This window comes from Aedes albopictus, chromosome 3, assembly GCF_035046485.1.
Source record: "Aedes albopictus strain Foshan chromosome 3, AalbF5, whole genome shotgun sequence".
NCBI lineage: Eukaryota > Metazoa > Arthropoda > Insecta > Diptera > Culicidae > Aedes > Aedes albopictus.
The window spans coordinates 335,464,579-335,488,883 of NC_085138.1; the positions used below are offsets into that span (position 1 = coordinate 335,464,579).

A 24,305-nucleotide genomic window follows, 5' to 3' on the forward strand; every position below is an offset into this window, starting at 1 on the left:
TCCTTTTGCTGCCACTGCTGCTGATGGTGAAAAGACGATACAATAGACACACAGAATACAGAATTTCAACCGATTATGCAACGATTCACTTCTCGTAGTGGGTACTACCCGGCGGGAAATGGAATGCCCGCGTTTGTTCATTGTTTGCCACTCCGAAAGCCAGAGATCTAGTAAATTAGCTTCATGACACATCGGAGGATTGTTCGTGTGCTCTTTGGTCCCGAACGGGGAGCAATGGCAGACCCACTTTTCCGAAGTGCTTTTCAGCTCAACGAGCTGCGATTGTTGAAACTGAATCCCGTTGGGAGGAAGAATGGGGTGTGGGAAACCGAAGAAGTCTTTGGATTTTTCAATTAAGGATGTGCACTGAATTTCGAAATGGTTAGAATTGGGGTTTGTTTTCGTAATTGGGAAAATCTCATAGGAACTGGTGCAATACTGCTTTCCACCGTTATACAGCCACATTAATTTGCCGAGAATGTCCTGTCGTGTTCGATCCGCCTACTAGCATGTACTTTATTTTAGACGTTCGAAATGTTTTGGCAATAATACTCATGTCGTCCGCAAGGCACACAAATTGACCGGATTTCATAAAAGTCGTATACCCCGTCTGTTGAGCCCGGCCGCCCGGCTCATCGCATTACGCATACCGGAGCGATATTGAAGTGTTTACTTGAGAACCCGTCATCTTGCCGCAACTCCGAACGAATTGGATAGTTCACTTGAAACCCTTACGCATTTTTGCATACCGTTTTCAGGAAAGCCGCTTTCGTCAACGATTTTCCATAGCTCTGTGCGGTCGATACTGCCATATCTTGAAGTCGTTGAACAGGGTGTGCATTAGGACAAGGTATTCACGGCTTTTTTGGAGGATTTGTCACACAATAAATATCTGGTTCGTTTTCGAGCGGCCGTCACATATGCTGGATTGATAACTTCCACCTTTCATCACACGTCCGTCCGTCAAGACGCTCCCTTCCCGACCAGAAGCACATACCTTACCTTGATACCTTGTTGGCTACAAAGTAACTTTACTCCAACACCGAGCGTATAGTAGAGCACCATCTTCGTCGGTCTTGGGCGATGTTCCTCCAGTTTCCCCGAACGTGTAGGGATCGTAGATCTTCTTCAACCGCGTGCAGCCACCTAGTTCGCGGCCGCCCACGAAGTCGCCTACATCTACCGGGTATCAGGTATCAGGTATCAGTAGGTCGGCTCTAGAGGCACGTTCTCCTCCATTCGGGAAATTTGTGCCATCGCCATGAACACGAGCCTATTCATCATTTACCTGACGGAGAAGGGAAGGAAAAAGGATAGGACACCGGGTTCTCTGCTGAATATTGTTTTCGCTATTCGTTCTTTCGACATTCGCACTACGTGTCCAGCCCACTAAAGTCTGCCGTATTTTATACGTTTCACAATATTCGCATCTGCGTACACTTGGTACAACTCGTGATTCATGCGTCTGCGCCACACTCCATTTTCTTGTTTCCCACCGAGAATTGTCCGCAGCACTTTGCGCTCAAAAACTCCAAAAGCTTTTCGGTCTACCTCCTTTTACGTCCACGCTTCATGACCGTAGAGGGCAACCGGAAGAATTAGCGTCTTATACAGAGCGAATTTTGTTTGCGTTTGCAAGTTACAGGACCTAAGCTGGCTACGCAATCCGTAAAAGGCCCTATTCGCAGCTGCAATACGCCTTTTCACTTCACGGGAAACGTCATTGTCACATGTCACTAGTGTTCCAAGATAAACAAATTCTTCAACAACTTCAAACACTTCCCCATCAATCACTACCTCAGCACTAACACCACTAGGCCTGCTTCTGTCTCTACCCGCTATCATGTACTTCGTCTTGGTAGAGTTAATCGTCTAGCCTATCCTCGCTGTCTCTCTCTTCAGAGGAGCATAAGCTTCCTCCACTGCCCTACGATCGATGCCGATAAGATCAATATCGTCTGCAAAACCGAGGAGCATGTGCGACCGTGTGATGATAGAGCCATTCCTCTGCACGCCTGACCTCCTAATCACTCCTTCGAGTGCAATGTTAAACAATAAATTTGAAAGAGCATCCCCTTGCTTCAATCCATCCAAGGTCACAAACGATGTAGACACTTCGTCCGCGATCCGAATACTTGATTTTGATCCATCCAGCGTTGCGCGAATCAATCTAATTAGTTTCGTCGGAAAACCATGTTTTGACATTATCTGCCAAAGCTCATTTCTTTTCACTGAATCGTACGCTGCTTTAAAATCAATGAACAGATGGTGAGTCTGCAAGTTATATTCCCGAAATTTATCTATGACCATCCGCAGGACAAACATTTGATCCGTCGTTGATCGGCCCTCACGAAAACCAGCCTGGTATTCGCCGACGAAGGAATCCTCAAGAGGTCGCAGTCTGTTGAACAGGACACGCGACAGTATCTTATACGCCGAATTTAGAAGGGTAATCCCTCTGTAATTGGCACACTCCAGTCTGTGCCCTTTCTTGTAGATTGGGCATATGAGACCATCCAACCAACTGATAAGCAATTCTTCATCCTCCCAAATCTTTATAATAATCTGGTGGATTGATTGATGTAGCTGCTCGCTTCCGTGCTTAAGAAGTTCGACCGGGATCTCGTCCTTCCCAGCAGCCTTGCTGTTTTTCAGCTCCTTAAGGGCCTTTTTAACCTCATCCAGTGTTGGTGGATCCACTGCTTGACTGTCATCCATTAGGGGCCATCCATTAAGTACGTCACGGTCCTAGGGGGGAGGAGGGGTTTGTGAAAGTGTGACAAGCAATGTATGAAGTATACGAAAAACCCGTACGAAGGGGGGAGGGGGGGGGTCGAAAATTCCCAATTTTAGCGTGACGTACTTAATGGATGCTCCCTTATGTTAATCCTGTTCCTGGGTGCTCCTTCGCTGCTACCATTTAACAAATCTTCGAAGTGCTCCTTCCACCTGGCTGCCATCATTGTTTTGTCTGTCAGCAAATTTCCTTCCCGGTCATTGCACATGGCGGGCACTGGCACAGTCTTGTGCCGCGCGCCATTGACAATTGCATAAAACCTCCGCATATCGTTCCTGTCCATACTTTCCTGCGCTTCAGCAATAACACTCTCTTCATGTTGCCGTTTTTTTTTGCGGTGGATTCGTTTCTCTTCTGCTCTTGCAACCCTGTATCGCTCTCTGTTCTGCCGGGTACCGGTCACTAGCATTCGACTTCTGGCGGCATTCTTTTCGTTCGTCACTCGTTGGCAGTCCTCGTCAAACCAACCATTACGTTGGCGTCGCTGAGTGGTACCTATCACATCTTGCGCTGTTGTTGTCACTACTTCGTGGATAACTCCCCATAAGCTGTTGACATCTCCAGATCCGTTGGTCTCTCCCATCCTCTTGTCTAGCTTCTGATGGTACTGTGCAGCAACCCTTTCAGCTGACAAGCGGTGGATATTGAAACGCATCGTCCTGTTGTTTCTTGAACTCGTGACGCTGGATAATCGCGCCCGAATTTTTGCGGCTACAAGATAATGATCCGAGTCAATGTTCGGGCCTCTGTAGGACCTTACATCTATGACGTCCGAAAAATGTCGCCCGTCGACCAGCACGTGGTCTATCTGGGAGCAAGTGTCACCACTCGGGTGTCGCCAGGTGTGTTTTCGGATATTCTTACGTGCGAAGTAGGTACTGCTGATTGCCATCCCTCTAGCAGCAGTGAATGTCACAAGGCGTAGACCATTATCGTTGGTAACAGAATGAAGGCTTTCCGTTCCAATGGCAGGCCGAAAGAAACTTTCTCTGCCGATCTGCGCATTTGCATCTCCGATTACTATTTTAACATCTTGTTTTGGACACTCTCCGTAGGCCTTATCAAGGCTCTCATAGAACTCATCCTTCATGTCATCGGGTTTGTCGTTCGTTGGCGCATAGATGCTGATCAGGCTGTAGTTGAAGAACTTGCCCTTAATCCTCAACACACAGATTCGGTCGCTTATCGGCTTCCACCGAATAACTCGCTTCATCTGCTTCCCGATCACTATAAAGCCAACTCCGCGTTCTGCCTTATCGCCGCCGCTATAGTAGATGTGGTACTTGAATGAAGTGTTGGCGATGGGATCCACCGCTCGGAATTCGCGTTCTCCAGTTTTGGGCCAGCGTATCTCCTGGATAGCGGCCACATTAACGCCTACATTCTGCAGATCACGAGCCAGGAGCCCAACACGTGCGGGTTCATTCAAAGTTCTCACGTTCCAAGATCCGACTTTCCAATCGTTGTCCTTCATTCGTTGCCGGGTCTGTTGCCGTTGAATCAATCCGTTTACTCTAATATTGCTTTTCTGGGTGTTTGAAGGTTTTCAGCAGGCTACCTTACCGGGGCCGCGCTGCCTACATTGCGTTGAAGGGGCTGCCTTCGTAGGTATAGCTGACGCAATACAGCATTTCATACTCAGCCGCTGGATGCCAGAACAGACGCTGTTTGAGCTGCACCTCCTTGGTGAACAGACGCTCGGGACGTACCTCCTCAATCTAGCTGAAGTCAGAAGGACAACAGTCCCCAGGCTGCACTACCAGCTAAGCACACAACTCTTAGCTGGCGGTCTTTGTCATCGTACGACCCATGGAAGCATGAGGTAGGAACTTGTGAGGAACAGAGCTATGTTGGACGCTCTCCTTATCGACTCACCGTTTTGTAGCCCACACCGAGATGAAATTAAATTCTACTCGCTCACAAACATTGACGGATTAACACAACAAATAACGAAAACACTAAAAAGGGATTACCCGGGGATCAAAATTGTAAACAGACAATACAAAACAATTGGATCTCTTCTTTCGTCGATAAAAGACAAAATACCCAACACCGAACAATCCAACGTTCTTCACAAAATAGACTGCGCAGGTAATGAGGCATGCTATATAGGAATGACTAGTACAAAACTAAAACAAAGAACATCTGGATATAGATCAAACTTGAAAATACTTAAAACATTACTAGAAAATGGGTATGCAAACGAAGACGCGGAGGTTAGCTGGGTGGGGGGAAAATGGCACTTGTGAACCATGCGGCAACAATAAACCATAATTTTAAGCTAGACGAAGCAAACCAGAGTTTGGAATTTCATCGCGAGTCATTGAGTGGTCTATACTCAGCTTGTGCTACACTCGACGAGCATAACACATCGTTAATTATATTTTAGAACCCTTGAAAAAAGTCCCATACGGACCGAAACGTAAAAAAAAAATTAAAGGTAAAATCATAAACCAGTGTTTTTGATTACCCCAAAAGACTACAAAGGCCACATTCCGAAGCAAAATCATCCCAGTCGTATCCCAACCAAGTTAACTCCATCAATGTTCTAGAAGGACCACATCGAGGTCGCCCTCGCCTGCCAAATCTGCCTCACAATTCTGTACAGTCTGGGCGCAGTTTGATCATCATCGGGTTGTGGTCAGAGTTTATGTTACCGCCACGATAGGTCCTGACGTCGAAGTCGATGAGTCGTAGGCCGTTTCCGTTCGTCAGCTGGTGGACGCCGAACTTTCCAATTGTTGGTCTCAATTCACCGTCCTGGTCTACCTTAGCGTTTAGATCTCCTTGATGATCTTCGACTGCTATAGTACTCGCGTCCGTGCTGTGCGTAAAACGACATCAGCGCTTCCGGAGTGTGGGATGTACGTCGATAATACTGAAGTTGAAGAATCGGTCCTTGATCCTCAACCTGCAATTCCGCTGCATATTGCCCATCACGTTTAAAGTTGTGCACGGCTCGTGGGTATTGCTCCAGCTGTTGTAGATGGTGTGATAAAGTCTTAACGTTCCCAATATCCATTACGATCCGTTTGATGTTGAAGGCAGTCCAAGCTTCTCCAAATTATCTTTTCACAATCAGCGACCTGCCCAATTCTATCACATCACATCATAAGCTTCCCCAAAGGACACTTTATATTTTATCATTCCCATGGAAATCTACAGATCAATACAACCACATATGCAAATCAGTTGTCAGTTTGACCACTTCCATCCCGGCGCATGCCGGGCTCCATTGTGAGGCAAACCCCAAAAGAATCCACTTTCGATTGTCCTTTTTCTGAGGTTTGTTGTCGCAGCTCTAGTCTTTTACTTCCCACACACTCACGATAGGTAGGTACAACAGCGACAAATTCCTACTCTATCCAACCGGAAAACTGAAACGAAACCTCTCAATCAAGGCAAAAAACCTTTCTCACTCCAGCGTTTCCGCACCCACCTAGCCGGCGATGGTTGTGGTGTTGGGTGATCCATCTTCCAGGAGGATTGTGAACCGTCCCGATCCCGTTCGTTCGTCCCGTCTGGACGCGCACGTGTTAGGCAGAGAGTGTTTGCCAGCAGAACATTCCATATAAATTTTTATTATTTATTTGTTTTTCTATCTGATTGGTTCGGGGATGAAGCTTTTCCTGAAAGAGCACAACTAGAGAAAGTGAAAATGGAAATCGTTGTCTGCTTGCAGCATGCCGAAGCTTGCCGTTCGTACGATGGTCGTTGATTGAATGGCACTTGTTCTCGCTCCCAGCTCAACAACACAGCTCTAAACACACGCGACGACGACGACGACACTACCGAACACCGAAGGTTGACGGTGACTACCCACTCACCTATCGATGGAGAAGACTACATGAAAAGAATGTGGATCGCTGATGGAGAGGGTGTTCGCATGATGTATTTCCTCTATGTTGGAAGGGAAAGCCGGCCGGAAAAATGCTCGGGGAGAAAGAATAGTTCCACACGCCGAGCCACTTTGGGGCCGATTCAAATATGACGTCCATCATTTTTCGGGAATTTTAGACCCCCCCCCTCCCCCCTCTGTCACGCTATTTTGTATACCTTATACATGGAGTGTCACACTTTCTCAGACCCCCCCTCCCCCCTAAACGATGGACGTCATATTTGAATGACCCCTTGCCGGGTTGAGTCATGATGAGGGTGCTACGGAAGAGCACAGTAACCGGAACTGGTTGGGAAGGGATGGCAAACGTGCGGACTTTCATTCATGGGACAGTTGGATATGCTGGAGTCTGGCTGGTGTATGGATGGCAGGCGTGTTTATAAACAAGCATTTTGCTTTCCATTTCACTCCACATGCGACTTCCTGACGGGCGAGTAAAACTTTTCAAGTTGGCTTTCTTGTGTGGGATTTTGCAAGGTGGGTTTGATAGCAGTTAGAAGCATTTTAAAATTTGTTAGCTGAATTTGTTGGAGGTTGTGGAGATCCGGATTTGTAATAAATCTAAACGTTTTACTCTTCAATTCACTCTATTACGAAGCGGCTTTATACGCCATCAAACTAGCACGGTCACTGTGTTTATAATATCCTCTACTTACCAACCTGAGTTCACCGTAGCTTGGGGCTACTCGGTTTCACGCTACTGTAGATTGGCGCTACATTGTCTCGCGCGGTGGTACATCTACATCACTACATCTCGTTTGTTCTTTTAGAGACGAAGTCTCGGAATCCAGAATAATATCTGCGAAACGTTGAGGGCGTCTGATGTTACGACGCACTCTGGAGTCCATGTTATTTCCGGACGCATCATCGCCTGCGATCGTCGATTCACTGTCCAACTGGTCTTCGTTGCTGTCGGCATTCAATTGAGGCTCCTCGAGCCTTGGAATCCGCTTGAGGTGAGCCGAATTGCGTTGGTAGATTTTCTCGTTACTTTTGTTCTGAATCGTTACTCGAGATCCAGATTTATCCAAAACCACGAACTCCTGTCGATCGAATGTTGGTGTTAGTTTGTTGCTTGGGAGTAGGTTCTTCATCAGTACATCGTCTCCGATTTGGATATTCGATGGAGCAGCACGCCGATCTTGATCCCCTCTTTCCTTCCCCTCTGTTTAGCCAGCTGATCGCGATCAGAAACTTCACCGTCACGATAAGTAACTTCAATGTCCTGCAGTGAAGGCAGTTTAGATCTTATAGTGCGGCTGTAGCATAACTCCGTTGGGGTTTTGCCGGTAACACTATGTGGTGTCGTATAGTACATCATGAGGTAGTCATTCAAATCAGCCTTCCAATCGCGTTGTAGACTTTGGCTTATCTGGAGCCGTTTGAGGACGGACCTATTCAGCCGCTCGACCAGGCCGTTTTCCTGAGGCCAGTAAGGGGTTGTGTTGTTGAGATGGACTCCATGTTCTGAACAGAACTGTTCTAGCTCTGCACTAATGAATTGCCGTGCGTTGTCTAGAGTTATGGTCATGGGATACCCTAATCTAGTGAAAATACGGCTCAAACGATCAATTGTTGCCTTTGCAGTAATCCTACTCATGATTTCGATTTCCTTATATCGCGAGTAGTAGTCGATTATGACCAAAAGATACTCCCTGGATGGAAGAGGGCCGAGAAAGTCCAAAGCAACGTCAATCCATGGTCGAGATGGCAATGGACGTCGCTGCATAGGCTCGGGCCTGGATGGCAATCCTACCAGTCGGCAACCTTCACACGCAACTACGAATTTGGTGACATCACGATCCATACCTGGCCACCACAACCGATCTCGCAATCTCCTCTTCATAAGGGACTCACCGGGGTGGCCCTCATGGGCTAGTGTCAGCATGCGGTTCCGCAAACTTGTCGGTATGACCATTTTGTTTCCACGTACAACAATGTTATCCATTATTCCCATTTCGTTGTGGAAAACCTCATAAGGTTTGACTTCCGGTTTGGTCCAATTTCCAGACTGCATACATTCACGAACGCTACAAAGCTCTGGGTCGTTCATTGAAGCTCTTTCGATCTCACCGGTGTCCACTGCCACTGAATCCAGGATCGCAAGCACCATAAACTTCCCCTTATTCTCAAACTCGTTGATTTCGGTAACTGTTGGTAGCCTAGAAAATGGATCTGCAATGTTCGCTGCCCCCTTTCGGTACTTAACATTGTACTTGAAGGATTGTAGACGGAGCACCCATCTTTCAATACGTGCGCAGGGCTTAGATGATGGAGAGAAAATGGTTTCCAGAGGCTTATGGTCCGTCTCTAGCTCAAACTCTCGACCTAACAAGTACATCGAGAAACGCTCTACCGCCCAAACGAGTGCCAGGGCCTCCTTCTCAGTTTGGCAGTATCGTTTCTCAGTGGAGCTCAAACTTTTGCTCGCGTAGCTTACAACCCTCGGGATGTTGTCTCTCTCCGAAACTGCACCAGAACAGCTCCCAAGGGGCTGTCCATAAACCACGTGGTCATTTTTTTGGGACTTCTCAAAAAAACCCGCCCCCCCCGCCCGTGGTCATTAGTCCATACAAAAATTGTTTTCCGTCCATACAAAATGGTCATTGGCTGAACCCCCCTCAAGACCACGTGGTTTATGGACAGCCCCCAAGGCGACCGGCGAGGCATCTGCTATGAGCCGCGTGCGAAGGCGGTTATCGCAGTACTGGAGATGGCTGATGTTACAAATCATCGTCTTGATATGCTGGAAAACTTTTTCGTGCCTTCCATCCCAATGGAACGAAACGCCCTTTCGAAGCAGTTCACGAAGGGGTTCAGTTACTGTGGCCAAATCTGGTAGAAATCGACCTACATACGTGACCAGTCCTAAAAAGCTGCGCAGTTCTTCGGCACTAGACGGAGCTTGGAAACTTAAATCTTTCTTGCAGTCTTTTCCTCTGTTGGCTGCACACCCTTCGATGAAAGGCGATGGCCCACAAATGTTATCTCCGGAACTTTGAAGACACATTTACTTTGATTCAAAAGAATCCCTCGTGATTTGAACACCTCCAGAACCTTCCGTAGTGCTTCGTCGTGCTCTTGTTCTGTTTCACCGAAGACAAAGAAATCATCGATATAGTTTATCACGCAATCACAGTCGGCAAGGATCTGTTTTATTATCTTTTGGAACATCTCCGGCGCGCAAGAGATTCCAAACATCAATCTCTTGTAACGGAACACCCCCTTATGAGTGATAAACGTAGGGATGTACCTGTTGAATATAAAATGTATAATTCCATTAATTCAAGAAAGGTAAACTCCTTTCAGTGTAACTGTTTTTTCTTTCGCATGAAATTTCATTGTTGTAAATAAGCATTGGTGTAAATAAGCATTGAGAACAGCAAAACAGAAATATTATCCTTCTAGAAATTCTTGTTGAAATTTATTAGCACATTTATTGAATTACCTGCACGACTCTTCAAGCTCAACCTGGTAGAAAGCTTCTTTGACATCCAGGAGGCTAAAAAACTTAGCCTTCTTGAGGCGAGGTAGAAAATCGTCGAAAGTAGGCATCAAATGATTTTCTCGGCGTATGGCTTCATTTGCGCGTCTCATATCCACGCATAGTCTCAAGTATCCGTTGTCCTTAACAATGGCCACCAATGGGGACACCCACTGACTATACTCTTGCACTGGTTCAATTATGTCCGCCATCAGCAACATGTTCAACTTCTCCTCAATGCGATCTAACAAAGCGAGCGGCGGTCGGCGAGCATGTTGAGCAATCGGTGCAACAGTTTTATCAATGGGTATGCAAAGTTGGACTTCCTTTATCTTCGGAAATAGGCGCTTGGCATTATCTCCAATTTGAACTCCACTAATCGCGTTTATAGTAGGTGAACGTACACTCGGCAATCCGATCAAAAGTACGCCCAAGGATTTAGCAGTATCTTTACCCAGTATGGATTGAGAGCCCTCTGCAACCACGAAGAATGTGGCGATGGTTATCGCTCGATTATCTACATCCGTAACACTGATATCTGCCTCAAAAACCTTCAGAACCTTCAGTGGTTTTGAAGACTAAGGCTTGAACGTGAACGTAGAATCATTTCGTGGATTTTTCATCTGCAAACCTTGAATCACCAAATTCCGCCATGTTTGTTCGTCGATGATGTTCTTTGCCGATCCAGAGTCGATCATCATTTGGCAGAAAACGCCGCCTACTCGTACCCAAATGATTTCTTCTCTATCGCTGATATCATACAGAAAACTCGTTTGATTTTGCTCCTCCTCTGAATCCTCCTGATGCTGGATCGAATTGATACGCCGCCGTTTTGCGTCCCTGTCCTGGTCTCGGGCTTGGTCCTCCCTTTTGAACCTCTGGCCGTCCTGTGGAGTTTTACACCGCTTAGCGAAGTGTCCGGTTTTCAAGCACCTATCGCACACCTTGTTCTTAGCTGGGCATTTCTGATCGTTTGCTGTATGACCTCGCCAGCCGCAACGAGAGCATTCCGATGTAGACTTGGGGGTGTAGCGATTGTTTAGAGGTCGTGATTTGCTGATGGTGTTCAACGGTAACGGTTGTTCTGCAGGCTTCATTTGGCTCGCTTGGAATTTAACAGAGGAGTAAGAATTGACCATCTTCGTGAGTTCGTTCAACGTTAGGTTTTCTTTCTCCAACAGCCTTTCCTTTAGATCCGGCGGGGCCAGAAGAATAATCTTGTCGATCACACTGATTTCGGCACTTTCTTCTTTAGTTTTTCCGAAATTGCATCTCGTTGCATGGTCCGTCAATCTCAGCAGAAACTTCTCCAATGACTCTTCGGGATTTTGCTTCAACATCCAAAAATTGTGACGCTCGAATGTTTCATGCTGGCGTGGCGCAAAGTACTCGTCCAGCAGCGTGATAACGTCATCGAAAGGAGTTGCAGTCTCATTTTGCGTTCCAGCGTCTCCTCCTGGCAGTGAAGCAAATACTTCCTGGACATCTGGGCCTGCCTTGGCGAGGAACATGTACTGCAGCTTCGTTTGGTTGTTTTCTTCATTTGCCAGGGCGATATATTTAAAGTTTCGCTTATACTTAATCCATGCATCTCTCACTTGTGTAGTCGGTAGCGCTTTGAAGTTGAATGGTAGGATATTCCATTTATCCATCTTGATCGTTCGAGGGAAAGCCTAAAACAAAATGTTATAACACATCCAATTAGTAATCATATATACTTTTAGTGGTACCCAATAGGCTCTTGGTAATAGCCTGATATCTATGACCTCAACTATCACAGTGATGCTGTGATCTCAGACATGATCTCGAGGACCATCGCAACAATGTTACGTTCTGAATCTCAATTGTTACCTCAAGGGTAATTTCAACAATGGTGTTAGCTCCGTCAGACATGGTCTCGAGCAGGCTTGACAGAAACTCCCTCGTGAGAAAATGAGGAAGCGATTTCGGCGATTTTCTGAGGAGTGAAAATGAAACTCAGAAATCACAACGCAAATCCTCAACAGCCCCGAGCGCGAGCTTGCCGCGCAGCGAGGAGTTCGTCCAACACTCATAATTGCTTGTTGTGTTTCTCACGTCCACTCACACTCAAAAAGCTCTCGCGAGTTCCACTCCCATACAAAGAAAGACTCTCGAGGCGAAAATCACACTCAAAAACCCGAAATAATCATCGACTCTTTTTTCGTTCCCCTCTTCCTCGCTCAGTTTTTATTGCCTCTCTGTTTGGGTTTCGTTCGCTCCCTCGCGACGAGGCAAAAGCAAAACACAACTCTATAGCATGTTGCAAAACTCTTTTGAATTCGAGGAGGATTATCAAGCCTGGTCTCGAGGACCATCACAGCAGTGCTGTGTTCTGAATCTCATAGGTCTCGAAGACCACCACAGTAATACTGTGTTTAATCTGTCAATGGGCCCACAATTCTCAACAACAGTGTTAAAACACAACTAAATACGCATTTTCTGTTGTTCGTTTTTTTTTTTCTTTGCGTCGACTGGTACCGATAGCACCAGCTATAGATTCTCCTGGCAAGAATGTTTGATAACCTAAAATTTGCTCATCGCACTTTTTAAACAAGTCATTGCGGCTAAATTTCTTACCAATTCACAATAAATCCACCCACGCTGGATTCACCAGCTCGTCGCCGATTTGTGGAGATCCGGATTTGTAATAAATCTAAACGTTTTACTCTACAATTCACTTTATTACAGAGCGGCTTTATACGCCATCAAACTAGCACGGTTACTGTGTTTATATCCTCTACTTACCAACCTGAGTTCACCGTAGCTTGGTGCTACTCGGTTTCACGCTACTGTAGATTGGCGCTACATTGTCTCGCGCGGTGGTGCATCTACATCTCTACAGAGGTTAAGTATGCCTGAAAAATGTAAAGAATGAATCCTTGGTATATTTGTATACTGGAGGCTGTTAAGGGGCTGTCCATAAACCACGTGGTCATGAGGGGGGGGGGGGGGGGGTTCGGCCGATGACCATTTTGTATGGACGAATAAAAAATTTTGTATGGACTAATGACCACGCGGGGGGGGGGGGGGGGGGGGGTTGAGAAGTCCCAAAAAAATGACTACGTGGTTTATGGACAGCCCCTAACTGTTGTCTACTTTTTCTTTCACAATTCCTGGAAAACTTTCTTTCGTATGATGCCGAGGACAACCACCTCAACGAAGAAGTTGCAAGCATTGCGAGCGGTGCAAACTCGACTCAAATCGATATTGAAAATGTTAGATAATATTGACGATTTTTCCCCTTATCGAACGCGACGATTTGAATCCGTCGCGAGTGAAAGCGTCGCCAGAGTCGTCGCAGCCAATCAGCAGGCGGGAGTCTGACGTTTCTCCGATCTCACTAATACAAACAGCAGCAGAGGTGGTGCTTGATTCGTTGCGATGATTCAGAAATGCCGACTGGAAGTTGGCAGCGCGTTTTGTTATGAAAGCAACATACAATATAAGGGGTGATGCACAAACTATGTCACGCAAAATTCGACCTTTTTCAACCCCCCTCCCCCCTATGTCACACTTTTTGTATGGGACCTCAATATTTTTTCTATGGATCGTCACGCTCTGCAAACCCCCCCCCCCTCCCCCTTAAAGGGTGACGTAATTTGTGTACGACCCCTAAGTACTCAAGTTCTGCAATTCAAGTGTTGATTGAGGTTAATAAGTTAGAAGAATTGTAGTATGGCACCTGTTCCTTGTAAGCTATACTTAAGGTAGAATCGCATGAATACTTTCCAGAAAAGAATCAAGAGTGTGCTAAAACTAAACTAAACTAAAACTAAAGTGTATTGAGCAGTATTTTTCGGTGAAGTCGTCATTGATGAAGCTGGAAGATATCGCAAGGAACCAATGGCGGTCTTAGGATACGTCGCAGTCACAGTGTATAGTCGTATACGTTGGATCATGTACGGCTCCCAAAGATCAAATTCCAAATTGAGAAATATTGACGAAAGGTTGAGTTTTCGGGATCTCTGCACAACAATGATCTACTGGTAAGCCGATCTTCCTGACATCGAGAAGTTTTATTACCTGATAGACCCCTTAGCCATCACAAAAACAACTATCAAGAGGCGTGGGACACTTTTACCAAACGATACAACGACAGTAAATTACTTAAGCCTCACCAGGTTCAAGCACTGTTCTAGTTTGATGTATAATATGTTGTATAAGGAGTCAACCACGGCACTTCATGCCTTACTGGAAAGGTTTGAAAGAATCGTCCAAAACCCGTATCAGCTAATTCAGCCTCAACACTACAAGGATCTTCTATTGGCAAACATAGTAGGCTCTCGTCTTGATTCTGTTAAACCCCGTGGATGGGAAGAATAGTCTGCTACTGCGATTCAGGATGCCATCAAGGATCTCAGCATTTTTTTTTTTTCAAAAGAAGATTAGGGTATTCGATTTGCTGCCACCCAAAACTGCCGGTCCTAAGGGGAATTAGGCCGGCTTCTCCAAGAAGAAATTCTCCTTTCAACGAACAGATCATAATGTGCTTCAAGCAACGAATGGTCGATGTGTGGCTGCAAGAGACAAGCTTCTTCGCAATCAATCGTTGTGCCGTAAGTTACTGTTTCCGACGTGGACATCAACCTGTAGACTGTTCCTCTCGCTTCGTGTACCACAATTGCAAGGCATGTTTGTTTTCGGCCGAACAAGAACGGTAGTGCCAAGGAAGGCTCATCGCAAAATCCACAAGTGGAGTCGACTAACACAGCTACTGTCGATCGTATAGTGGTAATCACGTTCAAATGTATGCGTGGCTTTTTTGTAGATGTAGTTGTGAAACTGCAAGGAAAACATTTACTCCTGCCCCGAATGTTAGTTTTATCATTATTTACCCGTTCTACCCAATTTGATTTGGTAATATTTGCATATGCAATATGAATGGCCTTTGAACTAGCGTGCATTTTTGTGTGAGGAAAAACTCGCGTTAGTGTTCGTGTGTTGAAATGTCACTTATCTCTATTGCACACCCAACTACATCTACAGCAGCTGTTTCGATTTCCTTCAATGCAGCACTGCAACGGTTTTCGTCAGTACTATTGGCTTTAACAGTGGTTTTGGTAGAAGATGATTCAGGTTCTATTTTTCCGGCACGGGCCATACTGGATTCTGGTTTCTAGTTCAACTTCATGACCGAAAGTTTGTGTCAGCAATTGAATACTTAACGTAGGTGTTCGGAACATCGAGCAGCTGCGTAACGTAGAAGTGGCTCAAGACTACGCGCAGCAGTTAGCAGTGGCCCTACCAACAGAAGAGCAGCTTGGCGCAGCTACACTTGAAGATGGCTGGAGGGACATCCGATTCGCCATAGGTAGTACTCCGGCTACGAATGAGGCACGTTACAGACAGGCGCGGAACAGGCAGAACTCAGTCTTCCGGATGAAGAAGCGCCAGCCGACAATTGCCGAGATAATCACGGGAATATTATCACGAGCGAGCGTGAGGTGGTCGAGAGGTGGCGGCAGCATTACGATGAGCACCTCAATGGCGACGTTGCAAGTACCGAAGGTAGCGTGGTAACAGATTTAGGAGTATGTGCACAGGATGAAAGACTTCCGGCTCCTGACCTCCAAGAGATTGAGGTGGAGGTATTACAAGTTTTATTTTAGTGTTAAATGTTGTATTTTAACTTGTAAATATTCCCCTTGTATTAATGCACATTTGGCAGAATGGAGGCCCACAATCCTATTTCGATTGCCAATATTCAGGCCGCTTCGGGCCGCGATTAAGTACTAGAGATGTAAACCTTTCCCTGGCACAGACTTCAAGTTATAGAACTCTAGTGATGAAACCGGAATCGGAATACCCCCTTAGGATTAGATATTCCTAGACAAAACTCAAGCTATGAAAGCAATTAATGCTGCGAACAAAAGGCAACCTGCCAGAGAAAATACGATTACAGGATTGACTGATGGACCAACAGCATTAATAAAACCTCGTCATATTGTCATCGGAAATTGTTATCCACTGGGGTAACAGGGCAAAATATCTGTTCTGCGTTGTGTTTGTCCAATTGTGATGTCCTAATTCATTTAAATTATTGCGTTCATGGGTGAACGCGCTACAACGGATCAGATGTTCGCCATCCGCCAGGTGTTGCAGAAATGCCGCGAATACAACGTGCCCACACATCACTTGTTCATCGATTTCAAATCGGCGTATGATACAATCGATCGAGAACAGCTATGGCAGATTTTGCACGAATACGGATTGCCGGATAAACTGATAGATGGATCGAGTGATGCGCGTAGTTCGAGTATCAGGGACACTCTCGAGTCCCTTTGAATCTCGCAGAGGGTAACGGCAAGGTGATGGTCTTTCGTGCTTGCTGTTCAACATTGCGTTAGAAGATGTAATAAGAAGAGCGGGGATAAACACGAGTGGGACGATTTTCACGAAGTCCGTTCAGCGGCTTGGTTTCGCTGATGATATTGATATTATAGCTCGCAAATTTGAGACGATAGCGGAAACGTACATCCGACTAAAGAGTGATGCCAGGCGAATCGGATTAGTCATTAATGTGTCGAAGACAAAGTATATGATGGCAAAGGGCTCCAGGGAGGAATCACCGCGCCCGCCACCCCGAATTTATATCGACGGTGATGAAATCGAGGTGGTGACCGCCGACAACGACACCAGCAGAGAAGTTCAGAGGCGCATTGTGGCAGGAAATCGTGCTTACTTTGGACTCCGCAGAACTCTACGATCGAATAAAGTTCACCGGAACACGAAGTTAACTATCTACAAATCGCTGATTAGACCGGTCGTTCTCTATGGGCACGAAACATGGACCCTACGTGCAGAGGACCAACGCGCCCTTGAAGTTTTCGAACGGAAGGTGTTGCGAATGAACCACGAGCTGCATCAGCTGCTGAGAGAACCAACCATCGTCCATACCGCAAAAATCAGGAGGCTACGGTGGGCGGGTCACGTCATCAGGATGTCGGATAGCAACCCGACTAAAATGGTTCTCGAGAGCCATCCGACCGGTACAAGAAGACGTGGTGCGCAGCGAGCTAGGCGGGTCGACCAAGTGGAGGACGATCTGCGGATCCTTCGCAGAGTGCGGAACTGGAGACAAACAGCCATGGACCGAGTGGAATGAAGACGGCTACTATGTACAGCAGAGGCCACCCCGGCCTTAGCCTGATCGGTAAGTAAGTAAGGAGTTCCATACGTCCCAGGGATAGAACAAGCGAGTGAACACAAGGTGACGGCTATGATCAAATCACGAGTGCCCAATTCCGCGCGTGATAAGGAATTCCTGATCCTACTAAAGGTTACAACAGGCCTACCTACTACGAACATCTAAATTGCATGCTGGGAAACCCCTAAAGGCTCGGAATTGACGGACCCAACATTTTTGCTTGGTGACCCTAACCGCACGGCTACGAGGGCCGATTTGCGTTGTGATTTCTGAGTATTATTTTTTCTGCTCAGAAAATCGCCGATATCGCGTACTCATTTTCTCGCAAGGGAGTTTCTGTCAAGCCCGAATATCCGCTTTGATGAATGCTGAGCGTCCCAACTCAACACTTTCTTGTAACATGGCGGATACAGATGGTCTAGACTCTAGAGGAAATTTATTATCGCTTCTGGGCTTGTGAAAAAGTCGAGTCTCCCAACAACTACTCACCAGTAGTGGAAGCAAAGTGCGAGGAGCACTATAGCTCCACAATTAAACGTTGTATGGATGGACGGTAATCAGTCTCCCTCCCAAAAGATGATACCGTTCTGGCAAGGATAGGCGAATCAAGGGATATCGCTCTCCGCAGCCTCCAAGAAAACTGATACGAGAACCAAGGCTGCGAGAACAATACGAACAATTCATGGAGGAGTTTTAGGAGCTGGGCCACATGCGCAGGGTGGATGTAGACTAAGGTGGCCCACACTTATATGAAAAACAAAAATTTCGAAAAATACCAAGTCTTACCTCCTAAATCAGATGTTTTGGACTCCCAGAAGCTACGTTCAAAATTTGAGCAAAATTGGTTGAGCCTAAGGAGGCGCTCAAAACGCTTGAAGTTTGTATGGGAAATCTTGGCCAAATGTATGCAGAAATTTTAAGTTTTTGAATTTTGCCACTAGGTGGCGCTGTAAGCGTTCAATAATCAAACCTTTTGGTATTATTATAGTTGACTATATGCCATACAACTTTGTCGAAGACCGCAAAGTGATCCAACGTCTGTGAAAAAAGTTATACCCTAGGAAAAGTGAGGATAAACTTTATGTTATTTTTCCAATACATGTAAAGGAATAATATCAATAATGAAATCTCAATACTTTGCCTCACTTTGCCTAGGGTATAACTTTTTCCACAGTTGTCGGATCACTTCGCGGTCTTCGACAAAGTTCTCTGGCACACGCATACCAGGAACCTAAACATTATCGAACTTGCATGAACCTAAAATCTTTTTCCATAGGGTTTCAGCTTATGGTCTTACCTTTCAGAAAAACCTTTGTTCAAAATATTCTATCGGTAAAAATTGAAATAAATCAAGTTTGAAGATTTTCTATCAAATGAGGTATATTCAGAGCACAATTTTGTTGATCATCCCGAACTGCAAACAACAAGGCATCGTGCGTGACCTGTCACATACCCGATGGTCTCTTCTTAGTTTTATAAACATTATATTCACTTGTCATTCCTCCAGTATCTGTGTTATATGGTCATCCCAAGGGGGTCTGCCGTGGTTAATTAGTTCATTATTTCTATTTTGTGGGCTTCGTGGTCATGCATTTAGTGGTGGTAAACATTTAGGTGTATATGTAGTAAGTCATGGAGTGACTCGGAAAAAAAAAAACTTTTCGTGAGACGAAAAATTCCTAACTAGCTTCTGTGTGTTGTATTGTAATATTCAGTCTGTTCAGCGTCTGGCTGAAGACGGTGTGAATTGCCATATTTGTTTAATATTTTAAGTAACATGAACATTCACCGGTACGATTTCCACACCAGCCAGCCCACCACCAGCCCTACCGCAATATCGCAGCTTTTTTCATCAGACTTTATTTACGAGGTTAGCTTAAGTTATGCCATCGTCCTGCTAACAATTGGGTGGAAAACAACTAAGAAGCATTAACGAGGGCAGCAATGTGTGTGTGGTGAGGTACACAGTATACCAGAAGACGAGGCACCACCACCAATTTGCTTACAATAAGGTACACTGGATGAAAATTGGATTCTATATTTTCTGACGCTGCAGTGAAATTTTCATAAAGCTACTTCAATTTTTCACTAAAATACGGATTTCTTCAATAGTAATTTTTTTTTTCACATAACTTATCATAATTTAAAATATGAAATTACTATAAATTTGAAATTTTGACCATAGATTGTCAATATAAACTGATGATGAAGTGGTGCAATTTTCAGTCAAAAATATTGATAACTGCCAAAGTTACAAAATATTGAACTTGACGGATTTTGGGAGGAAAATTTGGCTTCGTTTTTTTGCTACTGAGTACTTGGAGGTCTTGCAGGCGATATGCTAAGCTCATGTATCTGAGAGCTGGCGCGGGCTGCATCAGACGTACTCGTACTAGTGGAGGACGCCGAGCGAAAGAGCTTCATCTACACATTTTTGGCGTAGGAAGTCCTTGCACTAGCGTGTGCAGGGATCTTGCTTAGGGGGAGGGGGTTGGTTAGGTCACAACAATGATGGTGTAATATGTGATCATGGTGCGAAATAGAATCAAGGTGCTACACACAATATGAATTCCCAATATGGGGTTTCAACATGCTGTGGTGCTAACATCGCCAAGTAATTTTTTTTTATAAAAGTTTTATAAATTGACCAGTTGATTATTATCGAGCCCTGAAGAAGGTCCGATCTGAGGACCGAAACGTCGGCGAAGATAAGAAACAATCAACGCTAAAACCAAAGACTGCCTAAACCGAAATCCTAAATTGTTAATCTCCAAGTACTTAACATTGGGATTCTGGAGGAGGCTTGGTAAACGTATCGTATAACTGGCTGTTTGAGTGTCCGACTTTTTGGATGCACTGAATGTTGATTTTTTTGGTTAAGCAGTCAACACACTCTTCAAATCATTTGGTTAGTTCAACAGACACAGAACGAACAAAGATTTTTCCTTTGAAGATGACAAGATACATTGTCGAAACGTAAAGAAGCGCATACCAGGAACCTAAGTAGGGTGCCTGTACCAGTTATCGCACTACCTAAGAAAAACTATTCCTACAAAAATAAGAAGAAGACCGTCGAATGCCATCGATGCATCAAATGGTTGATTAGTCTTCATGCTTTACAGGAAAAATATAAAAACGGGTCCAAAACTACTTTTCGTATTTATTACGGCGTGTGCCAATGATAGGAACCCTGTACCAGTTATGGCCACCTTTGTTAATTTGGATTCCACTTCGCACCATTTACATGCATTCTTTATGGGATTAGCCATAACTGGTACACTATGGCGAAATAGGGTGCAAGGATGCCGAAAAATTAAGGAAAATGATTTATTTCTATCATAATTTGAGCAAATTGTGAAGTTTGAATGATTGCAACCATATATTGTGAACGTGATCTGTTGTTCACGACTTTTTTCTTGTTGATTTGCATCATTAAAGGTTAAAAAATGACTATGGCGAATTTGAGGTACTATAGCCATAACTAGTACACTGAGCCTATTATCAAACTTGCATGAACCTAAACTCTTTTTTTTTGGCATTTCACACCGTCTTCTGCCAGACGCTGAACAGACTGAATACCACCATATAACCACCATATAACAGACAACACACAGACACAAGTTAGAATTTTTCGTTTCACGAAAAGTTTTTTCAGAATCTTACTCCATGACTTACTACATACACCTAAGCGTTAAACTCCATTAACCGCATGACCACGAAGCCAACAAAATGAAAAAAATGAGCTAATTAACCACGGCAGACCCCCTTGGGCTGATCATAGAACACAGATGCCGGAGAAATGACAAGTGAATATAGTGTTTATAAAACTAAGAAGAGACCATCGGCTATGTGACAGGTCACGCACGATGCCTTGTTGTTTGCAGTTCGGGATGATCAACAAAATTATGCTCTGAATCAGGGTGCAAAATTTTCATAGTCATTGACTGAAAACAGCACGAATTTGAATGATTCTGCACTGAATGTTCAAAACAAACAAATTCATTTTCGCTCTGCCTCTTCACACAGTCAGTCAATTCGTAGTCATTGAATATGAAGCCGATCGAGAAACATCTTCATAATTACCTACGTTTATGGTTACGATTCCTTCCAAAAACACTCCACAACAATCAAATGGGAAAAGATCGATGTAAAACACCGCTAAATGTAATCGAAACGTTAATATTTTATCAGCAATTAAACACTTTGTAAGATGTTTACAAATATTCATTGACTTTCATTCAGTTGACAAACGAGTATCGAGCAGCTGAATATGAATATGCAGGCAAGTGAATGAAAATTGCCGCAAGGTGAACTTCAACTCGTCTGCTCGAAAATTTTGCGCCCTGCTCTGAATATACCTCATTTGATAGAAAATCTTCAAACTTGATTTATTTCAATTTTTCATGGAGCAATTCGTGTTTTCTATGGTGCAGTTTGATAATACTTATGGAGAATTCATCTATTTTTTATGGTGCAATTTCAATTTTTTATGGTGCAATTTAATTTTTCTATGGAGCAATATTCAATTTTCTATGGGTAAAATTTTATTTTTTTATGGAGCATTTGCATTTTTCTATGGAGCATTTGTATTTTATTATTTAGCATTTGAGTATTATTTATTGGTGCAAAATTTCTCTTTTAATGAGAAAATTTTATGTTTTACCGGTACATTTTTTATTAAGTATGGAACGTTTTCAATTATTTATGGGTGACATTGCACATTTTCATGGAACATATGTTCATTCTTTATGGAGCGCTTTTTGATTTTCTATGAAGCGTTTCTATTTGTTTATGGGTGCAATAAATAGGCTGCCCCATGTAACCGATATTGTGAAAACATAGCCTACGGTGTCTTGAAAAAAGTGTAGATGCAATCGATCGTGATCAAATTTTGCACAGATTCTCAGGAATCGAAATAAAACCGAAAAAGCTTTGATCTGAGAAATCGATTCGATGACCCACGCTAATGTTGTATTGTTGTATTCTCCCAATGTTATATAATAGAGGTGTGGAGGAACTCATCGTTTGCTTAGGTTAGTGAGGAGTAAAAATAAACAGATTTTGAAGGGATAGGGAGGTGACGTCATACAAGTTCATAAACAGTTTACGTTTGGGTCGCGTGCCTGTTCTACCATGCCAATTTGTGCGATACGAAAAAAGTCAACAGGAACAAAATTAGTTTGAAACGCCCACAGAATTCTATTGGGCAAATCCTCTCAATTACTACATATTCTGGAGGAGCTTGAGTGAAAAACGGGTTACGGTAAAGGAGTGTCGAAGAAGAATCATCGATTGTAGGACACTAACTACAGTTCTTCTTCTTCTTTATGGCTCTACGTCCCCACTGGGACTTGGCCTGCCTCGCTTCAATTTAGTGTTCTTAGAGCACTTCCACAGTTATTAATTGAAGGGCTTTCTTTGCCTGCCATTGCATGAATTTGTATATTGTGAGGCAAGTACAATGATACACTATGCTCAGTCAAACTGTCATCGTTATTTTATTTCACAGAATCTTTGGTCAAACTCGAATTTATTCAGATCATCCTGAAAATGTTTGGATTTGGTGTTTAAGTTAATATACAAGAAAACCTTTTATTGATTTTCATTGATTTCTCGAGAAGTTCCCACTGTTTTTTTCTTCAGAACTTTTCTTTGGGGATTCCACCAGGAGTTTCCACTAGCGGTTACGCCAGGCATTCCCTCTGATGATTCTTAGAGAACTTTCTCTATTGAGTTCTCTTAAGCTCTCCAAGAATTTCATCAGGAGATTTCTCTAGGAATTCTTTCCGGAGATTCCTTTGAGGGGTCTCTCTGTAGAAAACCTTTTTGAAGTCCGTTTTTGCGTGACTCAAACTAGAAAGATATTTTATTTAGCAATACATTAAATGGAAATGATGAAACTTATAGTTAGTTTTCCTCTTCGAGGGATAATCTGTTTATGCTCTAGGGAAGCGACGCCGAATGAGGTTATGTGCACTGTCTCTTAATTGTAGCTGGAATTATTGAAAACTGATTGTTATTTACCGACTAGGTAAGTGAAAATCGTACTATCTTACTAGTTTACAGAAGATTGGACATTGTCATTGTTCGGCATACAGTTTTGAAATACATTAATCATTATTGCCTAGGAAACATAAACAATCAATTCATGGTGTTTAAAAATCATTGAAAAATACCGTTAACTCACAAGTACCACTGCTAGGGTGCAACTTCTCAAAGCTAATGCCTATAATCTAACACTGTGTACCCTGTCAATGATTTATGTTTAACGTAGGTATTTAACTATTTTTTAAGAAATTGGGGATCTACTACAAATCTGTCGCACGAGGTAAACCAATTTTTTCTCTTTCTTGTTTACCAAAACAAACTCGTCGCTTCTGATGCTGACATACTGCAGTTGTACAAATGGCCTATTTCTCGTTCAATGTAACACTCTCTTCACGATTCCTTCACGAGTTTCCTCAAAAGGTTCCTACAGTTGGTTCCTTCTGGAGATTTCTCCCGGAGTTCCTTCTTGAGATTCCTCCAGAAGCCCCTCTAGGCATTCCTCCAGGAGCTCTCTCTGGGGATTTCTCTATTAGTTCTCCCTAGAAAGAATTTGCATGACTGCGAGCATGCTTCAGATTGTGCGTGGTAGTGAGCGAGAGAAATGCAATAGTTGAAGGAGTGTTTCCCATGCCTGATCTACGGTATTGTATGGATTTGCTATGCTTAAGCTGATATGGGAGGCCGTGTTATTTTTGCTATCTTGCCTCTCTTCTTAAAAAATTGCCTCGTGATTTTGAAGATGGTAATTTTGAATTCTCTCGCACAGAAGAAGCTGAAAAACATTCAGCATAAGCACTGAAAGTGAGAATACACAATGATAAGTTTTTGTTCCATATAATATGAAGTGGAATCTCAGATTACCATCTCAATAGCAACATAGCAATGATGGCTATTTCCTCGGTTGTACCGT

The 24,305-nt window shown here is 44.0% G+C and overlaps 2 protein-coding genes across 2 annotated transcripts; both read right to left on the reverse strand.

Moving 5' to 3' along the window:
* Positions 1-7,788: 7,788 nt before the first annotated feature.
* On the reverse strand, positions 7,789-8,643 carry LOC134290846 (uncharacterized protein K02A2.6-like). Its single transcript, XM_062858054.1, has one exon. It carries the CDS (start codon positions 8,641-8,643, stop codon positions 7,789-7,791), a length of 855 nt encoding a protein of 284 aa, XP_062714038.1.
* Positions 8,644-9,626: 983 nt separating this feature from the next.
* LOC115268163 (uncharacterized) lies at positions 9,627-12,075 on the reverse strand. The gene is made up of 2 exons (XM_062859564.1): positions 10,144-12,075; positions 9,627-9,948 (listed from the first exon to the last, which is right to left on the reverse strand). Exon 1 carries the CDS (start codon positions 11,829-11,831, stop codon positions 10,758-10,760), a length of 1,074 nt encoding a protein of 357 aa, XP_062715548.1. The 5' UTR covers positions 11,832-12,075; the 3' UTR covers positions 9,627-9,948; positions 10,144-10,757.
* Positions 12,076-24,305: the final 12,230 nt, after the last annotated feature.

Bases quoted from the DNA above. Each gene is read 5' to 3' on its own strand.
- LOC115268163 (XM_062859564.1), bottom strand. From the start codon at position 11,831: ATGGATAAATGGAATATCCTACCATTCAACTTCAAAGCGCTACCGACT.
- LOC134290846 (XM_062858054.1), bottom strand. From the start codon at position 8,643: ATGGATAACATTGTTGTACGTGGAAACAAAATGGTCATACCGACAAGT.